Source organism: Magnolia sinica, chromosome 6, assembly GCF_029962835.1.
Source record: "Magnolia sinica isolate HGM2019 chromosome 6, MsV1, whole genome shotgun sequence".
Lineage (NCBI taxonomy): Eukaryota > Viridiplantae > Streptophyta > Magnoliopsida > Magnoliales > Magnoliaceae > Magnolia > Magnolia sinica.
The window spans coordinates 95,855,100-95,879,924 of record NC_080578.1 but is presented as its reverse complement, the minus strand read 5'-3'; the positions used below and the strand labels follow the sequence as shown (position 1 = coordinate 95,879,924).

The 24,825-nt window shown below is 41.3% G+C and overlaps 1 protein-coding gene across 2 annotated transcripts; it reads left to right on the top strand.

Moving 5' to 3' along the window:
- Window positions 1–113: 113 nt before the first annotated feature.
- On the top strand, window positions 114–22,027 carry LOC131249156 (uncharacterized). 2 transcript variants are annotated; one of them, XM_058249749.1, is made up of 2 exons: window positions 114–472; window positions 20,975–22,027. In XM_058249749.1, the coding sequence occupies exons 1-2, from the start codon at window positions 143–145 to the stop codon at window positions 21,443–21,445; spliced, it is 801 nt and encodes a 266-aa protein (XP_058105732.1). In that variant the 5' UTR covers window positions 114–142; the 3' UTR covers window positions 21,446–22,027. The 2 variants fall into 2 exon arrangements, with proteins under 2 accessions (XP_058105732.1, XP_058105731.1); XM_058249748.1 differs by lacking the exon at window positions 114–472 and adding an exon at window positions 13,834–14,205.
- Window positions 22,028–24,825: the final 2,798 nt, after the last annotated feature.

Sequence of the window (24,825 nt, the reverse complement as noted above, 5' to 3'; positions counted from 1 at the left end):
TGCTCCACATCCATTACAGCCTCACCGGCAAGCGTACCCGCGTGTACGGTTTCCAGTGCTTTCTATATATATATATAGATAAATCTCTCCATCTTTCTCTTCTTCTCATCCCAACGAAGAAAAGGAAAGAAGAAGGGCAGACATGTCATTTCTGTCAAACTTTCTCTTCCCGTCACCTCCGTCCGTCTACCTGACGGCAGTGACCGTTATCAGCTTCGCGGTGCTTTCTTACTATAGTCTCGCAGAGGTGTGGGGCAAACACCTTGGGTACTCCAAGTTCTGGAACGCGGCCCAGAAAAAGAAGGCATCGACGGTGATGAAGATGTCCAGCAGGGCGGGCATGCTTCTCTTGTATGCTCCCGCGTTTCTCGCTGGCCTGGCTTCCTTCGGCCTCTCTTTTGGCGATCAACGGATGAGATCGCTCCTACTTCGTTCGGCTCTGACCGTTCATTTCCTGAAGAGGGTTCTCGAGGTGAGTCGTCTCGGTTATTGGTTTTTTCTACCAAGGTTCGGTCAATCTGCTTCTCCCTTCTGGCCCACGGCCATGATGATCAGGACCATTCATCAGTACTGAATTAGGATAATGTTTTCTGGACCGTTGTTTCTTGGGGCGCTTTGTGTGAACGATTAGATCTCTAACGAGGAAAGCTTTTCCATGTGGATAATCTACGTTTGGAAATCTTAGATGAACGGTTCGGATCATCGCTTGGTGGGGCAGGAGGTGTGAGCCGATTGGGCGAGCTTGCTCGCAAACAGACGGTTAGGCGACTCGTGCGAGTCTGTGGATTGAAAAGGCTGCCATTCGTGTCGCACACGCGGCAGACGGCTTGGAATCGCGGGATATGGACCATCCATCCAGTGGGTCCCACCACTAACGAGGTGATGAGGATTGCCTCTGGCCTTAAGATCTGTGGGGCCCACCGTGATGTATGTGTTATATTCACTTTCCATCCTTTTCGCGAGATCCTTTTTGGGATGAGCCAAACATACACGAATCCCACCGTGATGTTGTTGTGTGGTCCACTTGAGTTTTTTATCTGCCTCATTTTTTGCATCATGTCTTAAAATGAGCTGGCAAAACGGATAGATGGAGTGGATTTCTCACAAGCACCACTGTGGCCCCACCTAGCTTCTAACTGCCCAAAGTTTGGGTTGTATTTTAATTACTAAGATGCAGAGATCACTAGACCTAGGTGACGTGGATGACAATTCCAAATGCAACTACATGCATGGGAAGTGTTGTTGTAAGAATTTGGATCACCTTCCACGGCTCCCTGGTCCTGCACAAACTGGTTAACAAAGGAGACCCTGGCTCAACCAGGCGACCCTCTGATGCCAAAGTCAGGCTAGGGAAATTGGGTCTAAGTAGTGTAGAGTAGATGGGAGGTGTAAGATATTGCATACCTGTTGTAATGGGTTCCTCTAGTATTTATACTCATGGGGTGATGAGATTATGACCGTCAATCTCGGCACGATTTGCTCAATCAAGCGGATGTCGCACGTGCGAAGATGCCGATAGCTATCTTTGGATCGTGTGCCGGTTCACTCTCCTGCATGCCTTAACGGGGCGTATCTATGGGCGTGATTTTCGGCCACGTCCATACTGGGGTTAGTTCCGGAACTCAGTCTCCCGAGCCGTTGGTCGGAGTACGTCTCCAGTCTTTGAGATGTGAGTAGGGCTCGGCTCGGCCGATCCAGGGTCATAGTTCTTCGGATGAGGACTCCAGACAAGAGTTCGGCTTGGCCGATTCAGGGCCATAGTTCTTCAGATGAGGGCTCTACACAAGAGCTCGGCTCGGCCGATCCAAAGTCATAGTTCTTCGGATGAGAGCCTCAGATGACAGCTCGGCTCGGATTGCTCCGTCTGTCTCTCCCCAGTAACCCTAGTTTTAGAATCATAGTTCGGAAGTAAGGCCGTACTTGTCGCGATGTTCTCCTTCTAAGGTCCTACTGATCGATTCGGTTTTCTTAAGTCGGTCCTTATCGGGTTTGCTCACATTTTCCCATAACAGGAATGTTTCCATGCACTAAGCCTTCTTGATATATGATAGGTAACGAATGACTTTATGAAACGCCGGGATTGAAAGTAATCAAGTTAAAAGATTTGAGATAGGATAAAAATGACTTAACATGGATTATATAGTTTTTAATGACCATAACTTTACAAGTAGTCACTGAAATTTTCATTATAAAATATATGTTAGAAAATTATTTATGATATCTACGACTTACTGATGGATGAGAATTGACTGATTAACAATATTTTGTGGAAAAAAAGAGAGCCTATTTTGAGGTTTTTAATAATTTGTTATTTCTAATCTTTGTAAGAGTCCAATCTTATTGTAAAGATCCTTGTTTGTGTTATGCAATAGTTTTATTATTTCACTAAGTTTATCATTTTGGGTCAAACTAGGAGTCTATGCTGACATAAGCTATATCAAGTGCATTGTATAAAACAAGCTAATAATTATAATTTTTATTTAAGTTTGGGTGAATTAAAAGCTTGTTGTAGGGAAGAAGATGGTGATCTTTCCCTTTTCTTTTCTCCATGTTCTTGTTATCGAAGCTGGTTCCGGATTGAGGTCTTTCTTAGTTAAATGCTCTGCTATTAGCTTACGAATTGTGCAGAACAATCCTATGGATTATGCTCCAGGGAATTAAGCAATGATCAGGGGCAGCTTTTGAGACCTTTCAATGTGAAAACTAATGATAAATGCAAGAGATGCAAGCAGTGATTGCGTGGTTTAGAGTAGTTACATAATCAGGAGTTCGAGTCAGTATAGATGTCTTTATTATTATTATTATAGGTTGAATTAGGAGTTTAGGCCGTATAAGTCATTTCAAGTGTATTATAAAAAACAATTTCACAATTATTGATTTCTTTTATTATTTTGTCCCGCGGATTCAAGATTTATTTCAAGGAAGAAAGCGATGACTTTCTCCTTGGTTTCAACAATGAATCAAGTAGAATAATCCTATTGACAATTCACCATATAGCTATACAAGACAAGGTTTTGATGCAACCCTTTTGAATTCTTTAATGAGATAGTCAAGTTGGCAATCGAAGTGAAGACACAACTAGAGTAGCCTGTTGTGAAAAAGGCTAGTAGTAGGCCGGGCTGACCTCTCCAACTAAGATTCAGGGAGTAGGTAAGCCAAGCAACAAGGAAGAGATTCGGGGAGTGGGCAAGCCACGGACTAAAATTCAGGGATTGGGCAAGCCAAGCAACAAGGAAGAGAGGCTAATAACAGAATATATCGAGGAGCCCTTATGCTCCACCCAAATTGATCTAGTAATAAAATGATGTGGTTAGCTTGGGATATGATCCAATCAATGTCCCCCAAAGATAGATGGTTGACTAGGCAGTAACTCAAGGGAAATGGATGATGGTAAGCTATTTCCTGAAGAAGAAGAGAGAGATGTAAACCTCCATGATGAGGATGAAGAGGAGTGGATTTGTGAGGATCAAAGAGTCTCTTGATGTAAAGAAGCTAATGTACACTCATACTAGATACAACAAGTAGAGTTGGGCATTGAGTCGAGTTGGACCGAGTTAGGGTTGATTCGACTTGATTTGGTTTTGAAATAGGCCTGACCTAAACTCGATCTGACTCGATACTGAGTCCAGCATGCTTGACTCGATCCGAGTACAATCTGGCCTGGACTGATCCGGACCGAGTCTGATCCGGTCAGAAGTACCGAGTTAGGTCGAGTTGGCACCAGTCGGATTGAGAGATGAGGGAGGGAGAGACCGAGAGAGTGGAGAGGAGGGTGAAGGTGGTGCGTGGTTGTTGGGCTTGAAAGATGAGGAGGATGAGGGAGGGAGAGAGAGAGAGAGGTCAGGCTTGGAAGATGAGGAGGATGAGGGAGGGAGGAAGAGAGAGATTTTGGGATCGGGTCAGGGTAGAGTGCGGCGGTTAGGGTTAGAGAGTTGGGTTTCGGATTGAGTCGGGTTTTGGATCAAGTCAGGTTTGACCAAATCGAGTTTCGGGTCGGGTTACTAGATAACTCGAACTCAACTCGGTTTATGTTTGGATTGGGCGAAGCCTACTCGGTTCGGACCAACTCACCCATTCTGTACAAGTCGAGTCAGACAAGTAGAGTTAGCCAGATAGAGTAGTCTGGTGCCCACCTCTAACAATAAGTACCCATGTCCAAAGCATGTTGAAGATAGTAGCCAAGATTTAGAAAATAATATGAATATTTTGCTCAATGTTCCCTCAACTCGGCTCAACACCTATCCTCAACTCCCTTAGCTAAGACCTAAGGCATCTTCAAATATCATTTTCACACCTGTTATTATCAATTGGCAAAGCCTTAGAGTGAATATTTATTCCCATTAATCTTAGGTATTTTCTTAGCTATTAACATAATCTATCCAAAGTAGGATAAGAATGTAAAGCTAATCAATGTCTTCAATGTCTCATGTGGAATTAACCATAAGGTTTGTGATCTGATCACAGAAGAAAACAGCAGTAAGAATACCATCTTTAATGCCATAAGTGATAGGCTGGTTAAATAAAAATATTTTATTCTAATTAAAGTTTTCATAATTGACCTCGTGGCATGTCCGACCCCTTTCCTAATTCTTAGGCCATCTTCATTTATCATTTTCATTGATTGTTCTCAATTGGCAAAGCTCCATGGCAGATATTTATTTTCATTAATAATTAGGCATTTCCTTAGCTATAATTAGTGATTTAAATGACAGTTTCAAAGCATGTATTATATTCTCGTGATACAAAAACATATTAATATCATATGGAAAATATCCAAAAGTATTGTTATTTTTAGAAAACATTAGAAAATTAGTGGAACTTTTCAATAAAACTTCAGAAAATGTTTTTTTTTTTTTTTTAAAAAAAAGATATTATTTCATATTTAGAAATTTAAAATAAAATTCACGAAAAACAAATATACATAAAAAGTTTTCTTCCTATAAAGTTCTAAACTATGCATCGTCAGTCAAAAGTTATGCAATTATATTCAAAATCAATTTATAACATTTAAAAACAATAAGTAATATTATCTCAAATGTTTTTTAAATAATTTAAAAAATAAATATAAAAACCACTAATATTTTTATTATTCATTTAATTTATTAGCACATTGGATGTATTAATTTGTTGCACTAAATCTCCATGGCCCATTTATTAAAAAAATATATATTCTCAAATGGTTTTAGAACTATTAAAAGTGGGATGATTAGAACCTACTTTCATATGTGCCATCCAATGCGTTCATCTCATGCCCCTCACCAAGATGTAGGGAACCCTTAAAATCAGCGCATCAAAACACTTTTAAGGGGCAAACCACATGAATACGGAAGTTTTAGGCATGATTCTACACCATTCCTTGTGGTGTGCTTCCCAGAGTCTTGGATTGTACTTGATTTATAGGATCTACGATGAAAATGTGGTGGGGCACCTGATGTACGGGGTAGATCTGATGTATGCCTGCCATTAAGGGCTCTGTGATTGCTAGTTAGGCAGTGTGTGACAGCGTTGTAGTAAGGGTAGCGGATCAGATGTTATCTGGATCCATGCCGTCCATCAGATTTCCCAGCTCAATGAAGGAGATCCAAATCTCAACTGGACCACACCATAGGGAACAGTGGTCATGGTCATTGACCATTAAAATCTTCTTGTGGGCCACAAGAGTTTTGGATCAAGCTGATATTCATGTTTTCCCTTCATCTATTCTGTCTTACCTTATCAACAGGTTGGATGGCATATAGAAATTACGGTGGGCCCTAGGACGTTTGAATGGTGGGCGTTCAATGGCTACTGTTTTCTATGGTGTGGTCCACTTGAGATACGGATCTGCTTCAATTTTGGAACAACAGCCCAAAATGAGCTGCGAAAACTGATGGACGGCGTTATCAACAGATTGGATGGCAAATAAACCTAATCGTGGGCCTTATAATTTTATTTTATTTTTTTATGTGGTGGTCGTCCAATCACCACTGTTTGATGTGGTGTGGTCCAGCAGAGATTTGGATCTACTTAATTTTTGGGACCATGTCCTAAAATGGGATGAGAAAATGGATGGACGGCGTGGATATATAACACATCATCAAGGTGGGCCTCGCACTAAGTGTAACTAGGGGTGTACACGAACCAAGCTAGCTCAGTTAGCTCACTCGACTCGACTCGAAGAGGCTCCATTGGACTCGGTTAGAAGCTGAGTTCGAGCCAAATTGAGCTGATTTTTTTAGCTTGAAAATGAGTTTGAGCAGGCCCCAGCTTGACTTGACTAAGATCGAATCCAGCTCGAATCTAGTTTGCATTGAACTTAGATCGAACCAGTTTGGTGAAGGAAGGTTTGGCTAGTGGCAAGGGAGGTTTAGCCTATGGCAAGTAAGGTATGTACATTAAACAAATATCTTTTTTCTCTTTATTTTTTATTTTTTAATTTTATGTTACTTAGAAGGTGTTTGGTAAAACACCTGTAAAATCATTACCTCTGTTTTACAAACAGTGGGATTGCGAAATTGTGTTGTTTGTGGAAATGCCTCAGTGACAAAGTTGGCTCGATCTTGGCTTGAACTTGGTCCAAGCTATTGACCGAATCGAGCCGACCTCGCCAATCAGGCTCGAGGACTGAGTTGTGCCAAGTTCGAGCTAAGGTCAGCCAGTGTTTGAGCCAAGTCAAGCTGAGGCCAACTCAACTCGGTTCGACCTGATGTACACCCCTAGGGGTGTGTTTCTACCCGGATAGAGTTATTTAGTAATACTATCAATTTTTTTACTACGTTTATGCCTGGTATGGCCCTGTGTATGGACGGTTCTGATTTGCACATGACCCTACATGTGTCCTGTGGAGGGATGGCTGTTGTCATATTACGGTACTTCCCCGCTCGACAGTATCATATCCCATCCGTTCCACCCGTTTCAGTTATTATGGATGTGCATTTTAACGAAAGCCCGCGGCTGCGCCCACTCCGCCGACTCAATCATGTGAGCGGATTAGGTGTTACCCGGGTATTACCCTTGGGGCCCAGCTTGATGATATATTGTATATCCACGCCGTCCATACGTTTTTCCAGCCCATTTTAGCAAATCATGCGAAAATTTAAGCAGATCCAGTTTCATGTGTACCACACCACAGGAAAAAGTTGTTATTGAACGTCCACCATTAAACCTCCTAGTGCCCACTGTAAGAAGATCCGTGATGTTTATATTCCATCCATCCCGTTGATAAGGTTAACCAGACCTGTATGAAGGGAAAATACAAATATCATATTGATCTAAAACTTTAGTGGCCTACAAAAATTTATTAATGGTAATTCACCACTTTTTCCAGTGGTGTGGTCCATCGTAGACTTGGATATGATTAAATTAAATAACCCCCTAAGATTATCTGAAAAAACGAATGGACGGCATGGATATACAAAAATTTATCAAGGTGGATCCCACACGGTAAGGAATACACCCACTAAGGTGTTACCCTGGTAACACCTAATCCACTCCCCCTCCTCAATCATGCACGCATGTGACTTGCCTTTGGCTAGCGGCTGTAGGAATCCCCTTTAAACCCCCAGGCTATGTGGGGCCCACCGTGATGCCTTTGTTATATCCACTCCATCTGTTTCGCCAGCCCATCTTAGCATATGATCTCGCAGGTCAAAAAATAAAGTGGGCCACACCACAAGAAGCTGTGGAAAATGAACGCCAACCATCCAAACCTTCTAGCCATAGAGACTGATACTTGTATTCCTTATCCTGATGGGATCATCTCTTGAACGGGTTGGATGTTATATAAAAATCACAGTTGGCCCAGGAAGGTTTCAATGGTTGGCATTCAATCTCCACTGTTTCTTGGCGGGTCCTCACATGGCCCGGCGCAGCTGATGGATGGAGTCGTGTCTACATACACGCAATGCGAGACAATAAAAAGCAAGCATTCCACATCTCATCAGTGCATCAGTGGGACCCACACCCTCAAAATAAGCCTTATCCGCTAATCAGGTGGGCCACACAAGTATGATGTAAATCCTCCATGTTAGATGATAAATTTGAATGGGATCGTCTTTGTGGCAAATCCGGTGTGGCCCACTTGCCTTACTGCTCGGATTCTCTACATGATAGCCTGGCTTACAAGCGGGCACGCGTGTAGAATCTTACTTTCAGCTACATTTCTCCGTATATCTCAGTGGGAATTGAACGTCTACCATTGAAACCCTTTCAGGGTTACAGAAGTTTTGGATCATTATGAAATTTGTTTTTCCTCTTCATCCAGGTTTCTGTGACCTTATGAATAGATTGGATGGAAAATAAATGTTATGGTGGGCCCTACAAAATTTTCAACGGTGAAAATCAGTTTCCCAGCTGCTCTTTGCGGTGTGGTCCAGTTGATCTTGGGATGTGATTTTTTATTTTTTTTTTGGATAATGCTCCGAAATGATCTCGAAATATGGATGAACGTTGTGGATATAATAAATACATAACTGTGGGGCCATGTAACTTTGATCTCTTTTGAACCGTTCGCATAACTCGGAGTTCGAGGAGCGTCCGTTCGTATAACTCGGAGTTCGAGGAGCGTCCGCGCTCGCCGCTCGTCTCCGAGCACCAGCCGATCCGGTTGAAGGAAAAAGCAGGGGCATTTTCGACCTAGAAAAGATGTCCGTACAGCTGGGGCTTATTCTCGTGAGCTAAAGATAAATGTGCTTAAAAAGGGGAATGGGCCATAGATGGGTCGTACAGTGGTAAATTTCTCTATTAACCGTGATAGCGTACCTCACGCTAGTTACCTACTAGGTCTACTTTAGCAGGCCGTGAGCCACGTAGGTGGGACTTTCATGAGATCCAGACCGTAGATTAGGTACACCGTCTAATGTTAACCATTGATCTAAAAAATCATGATAATACAAAATTGTGGTAGGCCACACCATAATAAACATTTGGAATAGAAGGCCCACCCTTAGTTTTGAGTAGGTCCATCGTTGTATTTATATGACATCCAATCCGTTCGTCTGATGTCCTCACCTCAGGATGACAGAATTACTAAAAATTCACCGTATTCCAGAATACGTGGGCCACACCACGTGAATTTTGATGTTTTAGGCATAAATTTCTTGGGTGGCCAACCTGATTGTCGAATCATCCTAATTTTTTTTAATTCCAAGCCAAAGAAGCGTGGTGTTCCTGATGGACGGCGAAGATTTCATGTATGTTATAATCCGATGCGTGAGGGTCCTTACTCTTCCTCCGGTGGCAGACTCTAGGAGTTTCAACATCGGGTCAAGGGTTCGACTACCATACGTGGTGAAATTCCACGGGGAATTCCGATGCGTGAGAAGCGCAAGCGATTTCCCTATCATTTCGGCTTCTCTAAGCGGACGCGGATTTCCTGCGAAAGCCTTTCGCAGGAAGTTCCTGCGCAAGATTTTGTGTGGGGCCCACTACGATGTTTTTGAAAAATCCACTCCGTCCATCCGTTTTTAGACTTCATTTCAAGACATGCGACCAAAAATGAGAGGATCAGATACTCAATTGGACCACACGAGAGGAAACTGTGGGGATTTAGTGACCACTGTTGAAGCATTTATATGGCCACAAAAGTTTTGTATCGGTTTATTTTCTTGGCTTTTTCACTTCATCTCAGTGAAAATGACCTTATAAACGGTTTAGATGGAATATAAACATCAAGGTGGATCCTGGGAAGGTTTCAACGGTAGGAATTCCTTTCCACACTTTTTCATTTAGTATGGCCCACTTGAGTTTTGGATCCTAATAATTTTCGGTCTCATGTCCTAAAATGAGTTCAAAAAACGGATGGACGGGTTGGATTTCTAACAAACTTCACAGTGGGCCCCATCCAGAATCCTTGTGCAGGAACTTCCTGCGAAAGGCTTTCGCAGGAAATCCGCGTCCTCTCTAAGCCTACACGCATTTACCAGACCCAATCACAAGAAGACGCGGGTTAGCTATTGGGGACGCGGACTACGAACTGACAGGTTGGGTAGCGAGTCAGCTACTGAAGTGACGTCGCCAAGTTCGGTGGGCCCCACTATGATGTATGTGTTGTATCCACCCGTTCCATCGGATGATATCATTTTCGGACCAGAGGCAAGTAATGACGCAGATAAAAATCTATCGTGGACCCACTACAGAAATCAGTGGGGAGAGTGATTCCCACCGTTGAAACTATCCTAAGGCCCACCCTAATGCTTATTTGAAATCCAAACTGTTCAAAAGTTTAAAAATACATTAAATAAGGGCTCGTTTGGCCGGGTGGATTAAAGTTATTGAATGGTATTAGGGTAGATGGCATGGATTTCAAGGTAAAGATGGTGTTGTCAATGGATTGTCTTAAGATGCGTAGGATTGCTTATATCCCGGAATTGCTATACCGAGTCTGTTTGGCACGCCCGCTAATCCCGAGACTAAACCTTTCCATCCCTTCCAATCCCTTCCAATACCATCCGGGGATTAGATCACCCGGTTAGTTTAGCATGCGCCAATCCCAAGATTTAACTTCCAGTCCCTTCCAATACCGTCCAATACGCCGGGCCTGTTTGGGCGTGGGATTAGAGGAATTAGGTAGGATGGGATTCAAAAAACATAATTATTACCCATGGCAGGGATTGTCCCATGTTGCCATGGGATAAGATTAATGCCATACTTTGTTGGTAATACGGTGGTACATTGAATGGATATACCCACCATCATTCGAAATTATTGAGAATAACACGCGTGTTATATCTGAATCATTCATTTGTTTTGTAACATCATTTTATGGCATAAGCCTAAAAATGAGGTAGATCCAAAACTTATGTGGCTCCAAAGAAGTTTTTAATGGTAAGTGTTGAATCTCCATTGCTTTCTATGGTGGGTCCACTTGAGCTTTAGATTTACTGATTTTTTGGCCCATGCTTTAAAATAATTTTGAAAATGAGTGGACAGTGTGGATATAGCCCACACATCATGGTGGGACCTACACAGCTTGTTAACATTGAGTGAAATTGGCATGGGACCCAATGCAATTCCATCTAATCTATTTCTAAACTTTTCTATTCTTCCCAAACATGGAGTCGAATTGGCACAATCCCACCGTCCAAGTAGATCCTCAAGGTGTGTCTGGGCGGTGGGATTGGAAGGGATTAGGTGGGATGGGATTAAAAAAAACATAAATATTACCCATGGCAGGGATTGTCCCCTGTTGCCATGGGACAAGATTAATGTCATGCTTTGTTGATAATATGGTGGTACATTGAATGGATATACTCACCATCATTTGAAATTATTGAGAATAACACACATGTTATATCTAAACCATTCATTTGTTTTATAACCTCATTTTATGGCATGGGCCTAAAAATGAGGTAGTTCCAAAATGTATGTAGCCTTAAAGAAGTTTTCAACGGTAAGTATTCAATCCCCGTTGCTTTCTATGGTGGGGTCCACTTGAGCTTTAGATTTACCTGATTTTTTAGCCCATGCTTTAAAATAATCTTGATAAATGGGTGGACGGTGTGGATATAGCCCACACATCATGGTGGGACCTACACATCTTGCTAACATCGGGTGAAATTGGCACGGACCCAATGCAATTCCAATTAATGTAATTCCAAGCTTTTCCATTCCAGGTGAATCCCATCCCACCTAATCCCTTCTAATCCCATGCCCAAACAAGCTCTGACGGAAAATACAAATACTAGCTTGATCCATAACATTTGTGGGCTTTTAAAGTTTTTAATAGTGGGCGTCACTGTCACTGTCCCTACCGTTTTCTTTGCTGGGTTTTAAAGGAGATTTGGTTTTAACTCATTCTTTGGATATTGTCTAAAAAGATTTCTTCGAATAGATGTAAGATGGGGGTACAAAACATACAACATGGTGGGGCGTGGAAAACTTGGTGGAGTCACTACAGTAGAAGTCTGACTACTCAACATGTCGGCAGCTAATCCGCGCCCGTTTAGCAGCCAGACAAGACTAGCTACTGAAGTTACGTCAATAAGTTTTGTGGGTCCTACCAGTATTCACCGTCCATCCATTTAAAGAGATCATCTTAAGGCATGATTCAAAAAACGAGGCAGATCCAAAGCTTTGCGGTATATCGCATCACAGAAAATGGTAGAAAATAGTAAAGAGAGTGGCAACCACAGTTGAAACCTTCCCAAGGTCCACTGTGATGTTTATTTGAGATCCAACTTGTTAATAATTTAAGAGCCTGTTTGGGAGCGTGGATTTGTAATCCCGTGGATTCAGAACCCCCAAGATTAGAAACTTCCTGAATTTGCAATCATCCCGGCGTGTTTGGCACTATGGAGTGTGAATCAACTTTAATATAAGAGTATTTATTGATAATATATTTATAGGGATTTGAATTTAATTACTAATTTAACTTTAATGTCTTTAATTAGTGAGATATGTAATTTTTGATATAATGATGGTGATAAGCCCGAAATATATGCTTTACCCGAAAATGATGAAATTCCAGGTCTCATATGGGCCAGGAGCATAACATCATGTCTGAGTGACTAGTCAATCATTTTTAATCGTTGATTTACATGGGCAATGTTTGGATGGTATTGAACAATGCCTGGATGGTACTAATTTACATGGACAATATTTGGACGGCGCTGATCATCATTAGTGAGTCATGTGCTCAATAAAATGATAATGTATAATGACACATGTTACACACGTAATTATTGAAATGATTTAAAGGGCAATCTAAGATACAAACCGCCTCGAGGATGGGATCGGAAACCCCTGGATTTTAAACCCCTGCAGTTACGTTATGGTGCCAAACAACCGGGAATTGGAAACCCGCTCCAATCCCCTCTAATCCACATTGCAAAACGATCCCCAACGCATGCATTGAAAAAGGGAAAACAGAAATATCAGCTCGATCGAAAACTTTTGTGGCCCTTGAAGTATTCAATGGTGGTCGTTAATCTCTCCACTGATTTGCGGTGAGGTCCACTTAAGATTCGATCCGACTTCTTCTCTTGCTCATGCCCTAAATGGTCTTTTCAAATGGACAGACGTTGTGGATACAAAACATACATCAGGGTGGGACCGACGGAATTTGATGACGTCACTTGAGTAGCGAGTCTCGCTGCTCAACCTGTCAAATAGCTAATCCGCGTCCTGTACGGGGACGACCTTTGGTGGCAAATGACGGGGGTCATTTTCCTGACGGTTGGGATGATCCACATTTATGACAGCCTAGCTGGCAAGTATACCTGCGTGTCCAGTTTCTAGTGGACGAGGATTGTGTGGTGATCCCAACACCACGTAGCTACGTGGTGTTAGGACTCTGTGGAGCCCACTGTGATGTATGTATTTTATCCCACCGTTCATCCGTTTTTCCAGCTCTTTTTAGGGCAATAGCCCAAAATCGAAGCATATCCAAAGCTCAAGTATTTTATCCCACCGTTCATCCGTTTTTCCAGCTCTTTTTAGGGCAATAGCCCAAAATCGAAGCATATCCAAAGCTCAAGTGGACCACACCACAGGAAACAGTGGGGATTGAACGACTACCGTGGAACACTTCTTGGGGCCACTTGGATCGAGCTGATGTTATGTTTTCCCTTCATCCATGTCATTGTGACGTTATGAACAGGTTGGATGGCAAATAAAAATCACTGTGGGGTCCAGGAAGGTTTCAACGGTGGAGGTCATTATCTCCACTCTGTCCTGTGGTGTGGTCCACTTCAGCTTTGGATATTCTTAAATTTTGGTCTCATGCCGTCAAATGAAATACGTATGGACGGCGTGGATAAAAGGATTACATTAAGGTGGGCCCCATAGAGTCCTGTGTTGGATCACCAAGCAATCCGCTTCCGTTTTAGTTATATCTCTGTCCATCTTTCTCTTCACATCCCAAGGAAGGAAAAAAGAAAAGAAAGAAGAAGGGCAGAAATGTCATTTCTGTTAAACTTTCTCTTCCCGCCACCTCCGTCCGTCTACCTGACGGCAATGTCTGTTATCAGCTTCACGTCGTTATCTTACAGTGGTTTCTCAGATGTGAGGGGCACACACCTTCAGTACTCCAAGTTCTGGAACACGGCCCAGAAAAAGAAGGCATCGACGGTGATGAAGCTGTCCAGCAGGACGGGCATGCTTCTCTTGTATACTCCCGCGTTTCTCGCTGGCCTGGCCTCCTTCGGCCTCTCTTTTGTCGACCAACGGCCGAGATCGATCCTGCTTTGTTCGGCTCTGACCGTTCATTTCCTGAAGAGGGTTCTCGAGGTGAGTCGTCTCGGTTGTGGGGTTTTTCTACCAAGGTTCGGTCAATCTGCTGCCCCCTTCTGGCCCACAGCCATGATGATCAGGACCATTCATCCGAAGTGAATTAGGATAAGGTTTTCTGGACCGTTGTTTCTTGGGGCGTTTTGTGTGAGCGATTAGATCTCTGATGAGTAAAGCTTTTCTATGTGGATAATCTACGATTGGAAATCTTAGGTGAACGGTTCGGATCATCGCGTGGTGGGGCAGGAGGTGGGAGTGGATTGGGCGAGCTTGGCTAGCAAACCGACGGTTAAGCGACTTGCGCGAGCGTGTGTATTGAAGAGGCCTCTATTCGCGTCACTCACGCGACAGACGGGATATGGACCATCCATCCAGTGGGTCCCACCATGAGCCTGATGAACTAAGGAGGGGATGTGGATTGCCTGCAGCCCTAAGCTCTGTGGGACCCGCCGTGATGTATTTGTTATATCCCCTCCGTCCATCCGTTTCACCATATCATTTTTGGGGATGAGCCGAAACATGAGGTGAATCCAAAGCTCAATTGGACCACACGACAGGAAACAGTTAGGATAAATACGCCCACCGTTGAAACCTTCCTAGGGCCCACCGTAGTGTTTATACGCCATCGAAACCGTTCGTAACGTGACTCGGCCCTGGCTGATGGGAAAACAGAAATATCAGCTTGATCCAAAACTTCTGTGCTACTCCAAGAAGGTTTCAACGGTGGGCTTTCAATCCCCACTGTTTCTTGTGTTGTGGTTCACTTGAACTTTGGATCTGCCTCGTGTGTTTGGGTCCTTCCTATAATGAGTTGAAGAAATGGATGGACGGAGTAGATAATCCATAAATCATGCTGGGGCCCACCTAGATTTTAACCACAGTAAGTTCTTACTTATGGGTTGATTGGCCATGTACAGTTAGATAAACGTGGTTGGGCCTTTCTTTTTCCTATGTCTCTACACGTGTGACTTACTTGATGAGTTGATTGGCCTGATTTTTTGGATTTTGAAGATTTCCCAAATGGCCCACTGGATGAATGGCCCGGATCACATGCGCGTGCACCAACTGCCGAGCCATATTCTCTCACCAGAAAAGAAACATCTGCAATGGGCTATAAAAAGTATTGTTTTAGGAGGCTTTTTACCCTTGCGACTTTTGTATGATTAATAAGCATATATTACATATCTGTGCGTGGGGCCTAAGGTACAATGCTGCTTTTGGGGAACGCGGATTGCCTGCGACCCCAACAGCAGGAACTTGGGGTTAGGAATCTAGTGCCATCTTGTTGTCTTTTAGAAATCCACTCTGTTCATCTGTTTTGTCAGCTCATGTTAGGATATGATATAAAAAACTAGAAAAATCCGAAACTCAGGTAGACCACACGATAGTAAACAGTAGGAATTGAGTGCCCACTCGAAACATTAGTGGGGCGACAGAAGTTCTGAATCAGGCTCATGTTTTTGTGTTTTCAGTTCACCCCAGTGGGAATGGCTTTATGAACGGTTTGGATGGCATGTAAACATCAAGGTGGACCCCACGAATGTTTCAACAGTGGGTGTTCAATCCCCCGTATTTGTTGTTGTATAGTCCACTTGAATTTTTTATTTGCCTTATTCTCTTTTGTCTCGTGCCCTAAAATGAGCTAGCAAGACGGATGGATTTCTCACAAACATCATGGTAGGCCCCACATAGCTTTTAACCACGGGAAGTTCTTATTGTTTTTTAATATTACTTAGAAGAGTTCACTAGACCCAGCTAATATGGATGACAAGTTCAAATGCAATTCACTTACAAACCAGAATGTTTGAGATAGGACAAAAATGACTTAATACGGAGTATGCGGGGGCATTTTCACACCAGGATCGAGTGGGGTGGCCTATGGGACGCAGGGGCACACTCAGAATGGGCGGCCCTCGGAACTCATAGATTTGGGGCCTATGTGAGGCGGGTGACTCGTGTGAGGCGGAACTCATGGATTTGGAGCCCACCAAGGGGCAAAACCTATGGATTTGTGGCCCACGAGGAGGACCTAACCCGTGGATTTGGGGCCTGTGCTATGAGATAAATGGATTAATTTGCCATGCTATATCAATTCGGGCTTTTAGAGCAAGTGGTTAATTGTCCTACATCAATAACTTTACAACTAGTTATTGGAATTGTCATTATAAGATACCGTTGGAAAAGTATTTATGAGATCTACAACTTACTAGTAAAGGAGAGTTAATTGGCTGCCTAAATTTTGCGAAAAAAATGCTTTTTTGAGGGTCATATTCTAATGTGAAGTCAACCTTTACTATTTTTAGTCATTTGTTCTTTCTAGTCTTTTGAAGAGTCTAGTCCTATCTAAAAGTGACTTGTTTGTGTTATCTAATAGTGGTTAACGAGTTCGAGTTGGTTTTGATGTCTCTATTATTTTAGGAAGTTTACTATTTCAGGTGGAATTACAAGTCTATGCTCATATAAGCCATATCAAGTGCATTGTAGAGAACAAGTTCATAATTATCATTTTTGTTCGAGTTTTTGATATTTTTTTTCCTTGTGAATTTAAGGCTTGTCGTAGGGAATAAGATGGTGATATTTCCCTTTTCTTTTCTACACGTTCTTGCTACTTGAGTTGGTATTAGAGTAAGGTTTTCCTTAGTTTGGTGTCCTACTAACAATAGATTTGGCTGAACAATCCTACGGATTGTGCTTTAGGGAATCAATTTCCTTAGTTTGGTGTCCTACTAACAATAGATTTGGCTGAACAATCCTATGGATTGTGCTTTAGGGAGTCAAGCAATGATAAGGGCAGCTTATGAGACCTTTCAATGAGAAAACTAATGATAAATGCAAGAGATGCAAGGGATGATTGCTTGGTTTAGAGCAGTTGACAAGTTTAAGTCAGTTTGGATGTCTTTAATATTTTTATGAAGTTTATTATTACAGGTTGAATTAGGAGTTGAGGTTATATAAGTCATGTCAGGTGCGTTGTAAAAAACGAGTTCACAATTATCAATTTTATTCAAGTTCATGAGGTTTTTCTTTCTTTCTTTCTTTTTTAAATCTTGTGGATTGAAGACTTATTGCAAGGGAGAAGGCTATGACCTTTCCCTTTCTCCATGCTCCTACTACAGAAGTTGGAGTTAGAGAGGTTTTTCCTTGCTTCGATGGCTTCCAACAACGGATCAAATACAATCCTGTCGATGGTTCATGGTATAGCCATACGAGACCAGGTTTTGATGCAACCCGTTTGGATTCTTTAATGAGACTGTCAAGTTAGTGATCAAAGTGGAGACAACTAGAGAAGCCCTATGTGAAAAGGCAAATAGTAGGGAGGGCCATCACTCTCAAACCATCACAAGCTACGATGCAGGTCAAGGGCAAAGTTTCATCGGGAGATGTTCCTGTCCACCTGCTACCACAAACTGAGATTCAGGGAGTGTGTCTTATCGTAAAGAAGTTGATGTTCACCCCATACTAGATACAACAAATACCCACGTCCGAAGCAGGTTGAAGATGGTAGCTAAGGTTCAAAAGAGAAGATGAGATATTTTATTTTTGGTCGGGGTTCCCTTAACTCACCTTGGCGCCTATCCTCATCCCTTAACTAAGACTTGAGGCATCTTATATATCCTTTTCACCAGATGTTCTCAATTGGTCAAGCCTCAAAGTGGATAAAAACATATCAGTATCACATGGGATATATCGCATGTATCGCGAAAAGTATCACTATTTTTAGGAAACATTGGGAAATTTATTGGATTTGTCAATGAAACTTCAGGGGATGTTAAAAAATACATCATTACACATTTAGAAACCAAAAAATTACAAAAAACAAGTACACATAAGAAGTTTCCTTTGTATAGAGTTCTAAACTATGCGTCGTCTGCCAAAAGTGATGCAATTTTATCCAAAACTAGTTTATATCATTTAAGAACAATAAATAATATCATCTCGAATAGTTTTATAATTTTATAATTATTTTAAATATAAATATTTATATAAAAATGTAAAAATCACTAATATTTCTATAGTTCATTTAATATATTAGCACATTGAATGTATTAATTAGTTGCACTAAATTTGTATGATGCATTTATTTAAAAAAAATATATTCAAAAATAATTTTGGAAACTATTAAAAGTGGGATGATTAGAACCTAATTTAACATTTATATCAAATTTGTTTTCATCAATGAATGAATGATTGAGGGTTATAAATTAGTGATGGAAAACAAGGAAAATATTCGAAGAATACTTTATTAAATTCTAAATATATTGATTGATGCATTCTTGTACTAGTGGGTTGATATATATTAATACTATGCTCATATCTTAATATGTTCATTTTTATGGTACCACCTGATGAATTTCACATGATGCATTCTCAATACGATACGCTTTGATATTTTTTGGTGACTCCTTTTTTATAGGCGTAAGAAATTCAGTTTTCTTTCTCTTGTTATGTAGACTTTGGTTTCTCTATCTTTGGTTTCATTGTCATGTTAATTTCTTTTCATTTTCAGGTTATACATGTATTTGGTTTTCTCCCATTCTTTCATTTTGGGTTGTCATTGATGATAATTGATAATCATCATTTTAGGCATATCCCAGCTATATGGGGCCACATTTCATGGTAGCTTGGCAGAAGTTCAACAATTGGCTGTCCACCAGCTTCAACCCTCCGTTACTCGGGCTGAGAACTGGCTGGTGCAATTGCTAGCTGGTGGAGTTTACAAATGCATTTAAACAAGTCATTGAAGAATTAGGTTGCATTAGTAATTAAAAGGCATTCATGTTTTCCGTCTGACATGTTGCAGTGTTATTTGGCCTATACTTAGTATGTTTCTGCATCTGCATGCATTGATGATCAAAAACATCTTATAAAAATTTGAGAACAGCTTCAATGCACCCAAGGATCATAGAGAGTTTGTGTGGGTATTATCGCCCACCATCTAAAGACAGTGGGAATCCATATGCATTTCAAAAAGTTCACTTTCATTAGTCTCATTTTGAAATGTGTGTTAAGATTCCCACTACAATAGTTGTTTGTGGAAGGTATACGCACGACTCTCTGTGTACGTTGAACATGCCCAATCTATTACCTAAAGGAATATTGTCTTTCTATTGATTTTTTGGATTCAATGGAGTCGTCTTTACTAGAACTCCAATACAACTTACTTTCTACTGCGTACATGGTGTGGTCAACGGATCAGGGCTAGCCATCGTGAATGGCCTATGGTCTGAAAACCACAACAACAGAACAATCCTAGCCGTCTAATTGGTAGCCCTCAAATGGATGGTGAAAGGTGAAATTGGTTGAAAGTTGACATTTCAACTTTAGAATGGTGGGTGTTTGACCATTCAGTTTTTGAACTGTGGGAATCCACCATTTGGGTTAACACAAGGGACGGTCTTAATCCAACGTATCCATTCTTTAACTCTCAAAGATGTTCCAACACCATATCTTGCTTCTCTGCTCAACTCTAAAGGCCTAAATAGCCCTTAAAACTCCCATTCGCCTTAAGATTATGTTAATTTTACATATTTTTCATTTTATTTAAGCAACAATGGAAATGTTTGAAGATCGAGTTTTCAAACACTAGCATTGTAAGGGGAGTACACGACCTTAATGTATTGTGAGGGAGCAATCAAGTCACTATTTCACCAACTCATGAAAAGGGGGATATTATAGACAATTCAGACCTTCAAACAAGGCATTAAAGAAATGATAATCATCAAGATGATTATGAGAAGAAAGTCCGAGACTTGGATAATGTTTGAATTTCATCATATTTGGTGCAACGAAACACACCCATAAGCAAAAGTTCACATTTTAAGCCGATATTTTCCACATAACCAATGAATAAGTTGGGATTACTTGTCTCATTCTCATATCAATCTTTAGTGCCATAATGCAAGATCACAGGATAGATTTTTCTACTTTACTATATATTTCATCGGTTGTGAGTGAGCAGTCAGAAGCTGCCTTTGGTTCTTGACTTACTAAGAGATTGGAAAGTGGTTATTGAGGACGGTGGGAGGAAGACCAAGTAGGTAGTTGTGTGGAAATTCCCTTCACCTGGTATGTTTGAAACTCAATTTCAACAGAAGTTCTATCAGTAACCCGCGTCCTTGTTGGAGACTAATCAGGATCCTACTAAGATGTAGTAAAGTTAGTTTAGGACACCTCTTTCTTGTTAATAGTTGTGTTAGACAACCTCTTAATCTTTCTTGTAAAGTGGTTGTGCTACACACAACCTCTCCTTTCAATGCGTATATTTCTCCTCCTCCCTCAAGGAAATTAAATAATAATAAATTCAAAATTTTCTCCTCCCTTTTTTTCCCATGGCATCTGAGCAGTATCGAAGGTGCTTCGAAATTAGAAAGTAGTTATCAAGATGCACCCTCAAAATGAGAAATTAATTATCAAGATGGTCTTCCTCTAGGCATATTGCGAATATTATTGATTTAAATGAATATGTGTGTGTGTCCACCACCATTTACAAAACAAATGTGTGCGTGCGTGCGTGCGTGTGTGTTTGTGTCCACCACCATTTAAAAAACAAATGGATGGATAAAACAATTATTATTATTATTTTTTAAATTATAGACATCTATTTGTTTTTTACGCTATGGCCCACTTAAGGAATGATACAGCATGGTTTCTAGGCCAGAAGATCTAGACATTGGTCCACCAACGTGTTCCATTTTGGCATGTGCTCAAATCTTGTAATTTATATGACCATTCAATCGTGAATTTACTTCATGTAATTGTGGTTTTGTAGGTCTTGTTTGTTCACAAATACAGTGGAGGGATGGATCTCGATTCAGCCATTGCAATCTCCCTCAGCTATTTCCTCGCAACTGTGAATGCAATCTACGCACAGCATATGACTTTGGGGATGCCTGATCCGCCACTCGACTTGGAGTATGCTGGCGTCGTTCTGTTTTTGGTGGGAATTGCTGGTAACTACTACCACCATCACCTCCTTCAAAAGCTTAGAGGCAAGGATGACAAAGGGTACAAAATCCCCAAGGGGGGCCTCTTTGGCCTTGTGATATGCCCACATTATCTGTTTGAGATTATAGGATTTGTCGGGATTTCATTTATCGCCCAAACGGTGTTTGCATTCGCCTTCACTTTGGGGACTGTTGGGTACTTGACGGGGAGGAGTTATGCCACTAGGAAGTGGTACCTCTCCAAGTTTCCTAACTTCCCTAGAGAGGTGAAAGCTCTCTTTCCTTTTGTTTTCTAAAATGCGGAATTATAGAGTCTTGATGGAAGGTTTGTAATTAGATTTAGAAAACAAAGGTTTGCTAAGCTCAAACGCGTGTGAAATCCAGCCCATCAACATGCAAGCATTACGGGCCAACATGGCACACATGTGAGTAACCTGAGCCTCCCATCAGGCCAGCCACACTCTTTAGATCTTCTATCTCCAAAAAAGAAGGTAGTCCCATTCCTTGGTTGGCGTCTCAACAAGGTACGCTATCGGTTTATCTGACCCCCATACCAGGTGCTCATCATGGTCCTTTGCTATTCTGCATACAGTTTTAGGAACGGATGGCTATAAAAGAAATATGTTACAGCCTTTCGTTTATTACATAGAGTGTGGCAGATATGGGGATGTGTCTGCCTGATTTTGAGCTAGACAATATAATCAGTGTGGCCCACTGATGGAAAGCTTGGATCTCCCACACTTGTGCCATATCGGCGCTTTGTTGGTGTGTGGATGGTCAGGAGCCTATTTTCTTTGCAGCAATTTAGGAAGTAGGGTTCTTTGTAAGTTTAGAAATGCAAATTTTCAATGTAAATTTTGCTTTTGTAATGTGATTAATGCATCTTTCCACGAAATGGTTGAGCATTCTGCCCTAACCAAATGCATTGTGGTTAAAAAGAATTAGTGTACAATGCTTGAATGGTATTGTTTGGGATTCCAGTTTTGTAAAAGTGGGGAACATTCTTCCAATGATCTAAACCATTGATGACCCACCTTGTGAATGGCCTGCGCACCGACAATATCCTAGGTGGAAAATTCCTATACCTTCCAAGCAGGGGATTTTTGGTACATGGAGACCATCCACACGGAGTCCCATCATGGCAACATTATCGGTGAATGATGGGACCAACTTGTACAAATTGGTAGACTAAACATACTGCACAATCTCCCAGCTCGAGCATTGTATAATATTTCATGATTGAAGAGATGAATCAACTGAGAAGTTGGGATAGGATAAGTATGTCATCACCATATAATACCAAGATAAAGTGGCACACACATTGGAGTTCTGATCCAAGGGCAGACTACAATGTCTTGATTAGAAGGTGAGTATTATGCCTCATGTGCTAGTTTGTACCTGTAGGACCTATGTTTTATGGATCTAAACGTTGATTAGAAGTTAACCGAAATTGGTGGATAGTATATGAAATTTCTCTGATCACACGATTATAAAGCCTTCAATTGGAAGCCAAGAAATAAACGGTTGGGGACAGAAACAACAACGTTTGTAAATAAAGCCATTGGTAGTAATGATAGAGCATTATCTAATATGGAAAGTTCTGTGGAGTTCTCCATCCATGGTGTATCCCATCATCTCAACTGTCCAGATTATCTAAACACCGTCACGAATCTAAGGGGTTTTTTGGATTCCTAAAAAGTCATTAAGTCATAATCCAATTAGAGGAGTAAACTATTTGCATGTAGTTCTGCTTGACTTTAAGCTGTAATATAATTATGGGGAAACGTTTGTCTGTGATTTGATGACTTGAAATATGTTTATATCATATAATTAGGTATTCATTTATAACAGAGCTTGGAATGGTAAATCATTTAAAAATAATTAAAACATATAAAGCTTTTATGTAAGATAGATCCTTAAGATAAACCTAACTCAATAAAGCTTGTGACTGATTTTCACAGTAAACAAATCATTTGTTGGACCACAAAAGTGGGCCCACTAATTCAAACACGGCACTAAGGTTTGACAAAATCTCAACATATGAGAAGTTTAAACCTTAACAACAGTAATAGAGAGAGGGGAAGGTGTTTGTCTTCTTTTTCTTCTTCTTCATATTCTTCTTTCATTTTGGATCGTTGTAACAATTGGAAGATGATCCGTGACTCTTATTGCTTTGAAATTTAAAAAAAATTATAGTCATTGCTTGAAAATCATTTTACCTATAATATGAAATATGACTTTTTATCATGTTTTACATCACAACTAAAAGCTATAACTGGATTACAGCCTGCAATATGAGTACAGGCAAATATACCCATCCAAACGACCTCTATATTTTCATTACCTGTAAATAAATTCATACTTAAGCACTTTACAAGCATCCAAACGACCCCTAATAAACAAGTCTATAAATGGTTGGCCTAATCTATCTAGAAAGTGATCGGTATTGACAGTCCAGATCTCCCTAAAGGGTGGCTATGATCCAAATTTATACAAGAAATGCCCAATTCAAACCGTCTAAATCTATCGAAAAAGTGACCAAAATGGTTATCCACATCCATACAACTTGCACCATTATAGTGGGCCCATAACATAGGCATTTTGGACCATTGAACATATGGCGGCACTTACACAGATTAAAGACCAAGATAGGCCATACAATCTTTGGGCTAATTGCTATCTCCATGGATTTTACCTAGGTTGTATTCTCTCAAATTTAACCAAGTCTGTCCTAAAAGTCCTTCGTAAACTTAATTTACATGGTATTCACCTCCTTATAAAAAAGTTATCCCCATATGAGTAGAGGTGTACACGAGTCGAGCGGAGCTTTGCCCAACTCGTGCTCGATTCGAACTGCTCGAGTCTCAACTCATGCTGGGCTCTGCTCGGCCTTCGAGCTCGGAACAGCAGCTCGTGCTCGGCTCGGTTCGGCCTTCGAGCTCAGAACAACAGCTTGTGCTCGGCTCGTTAAGTTCAAGTCGAGTTCGAGCCCGGCTAGTGGTCGCTGGTCGGACGGGTTCCGCTCCTCAGACAGCCAGAAAAAATAGAGAGAGTGGAGGATAGGACTCACTTTCGAAGAGAAGCTCGTTCGGATAGACGCTGGAAGAGGGAATGTCACCGGGCGGAGAGTATTGGGCAGAGCTCGTTCGGATAGATGCTGGAAGAAGGAAATGCTTGTCCAGACAGACGCTGGAAGAAAGAAATGTCGCCGGACAGTCGCTGGAAGAAGAAAATGTAGCCGGACGGATGGTCGATTTGGACAATTTGGGCGAAAGGAAGGGAGAACGGGTAGGGTTGCTGGTTTGGACGTACTTGGTAGGGTCGGGCGACTGGGTAGGGTTTTTAAAAATCATTTATATACTAACTTAAAGTCGAGTCGAGTCAAGCCGAGTCGAGTCGAGCTGCGTCCAGCTCGAACTCGACTCAAAATGTTCCGAGCGCCCAAAATATGGCTCGACTCGGTTCGAAAAGCGTTTCGATCCGAGTTGAGTCGAGCTTTTTCGAACGAGTTGAGCGAGTTATCGAGCTTAGGTTGCTTGTGTACAACTCTACATATGAGTAAAAGGTATTCAATTGCTTACATATTATTGTGTGGTGCCCACCATGTTGTGTGTATACTACAAGAAGCAATGGTCTAAAAACTTGCTAGGGTCCATTGTAATGTTTATTTACCATT

What these genes read in the sequence shown, in the direction of transcription:
- LOC131249156 (XM_058249749.1), top strand. Translation starts at nt 143, where the DNA reads ATGTCATTTCTGTCAAACTTTCTCTTCCCGTCACCTCCGTCCGTCTAC. An exon ending in TCCTGAAGAGGGTTCTCGAG is followed by an intron (nt 473 to 20,974) that starts GTGAGTCGTCTC and finishes GTGGTTTTGTAG; the next exon opens with GTCTTGTTTGTTCACAAATA.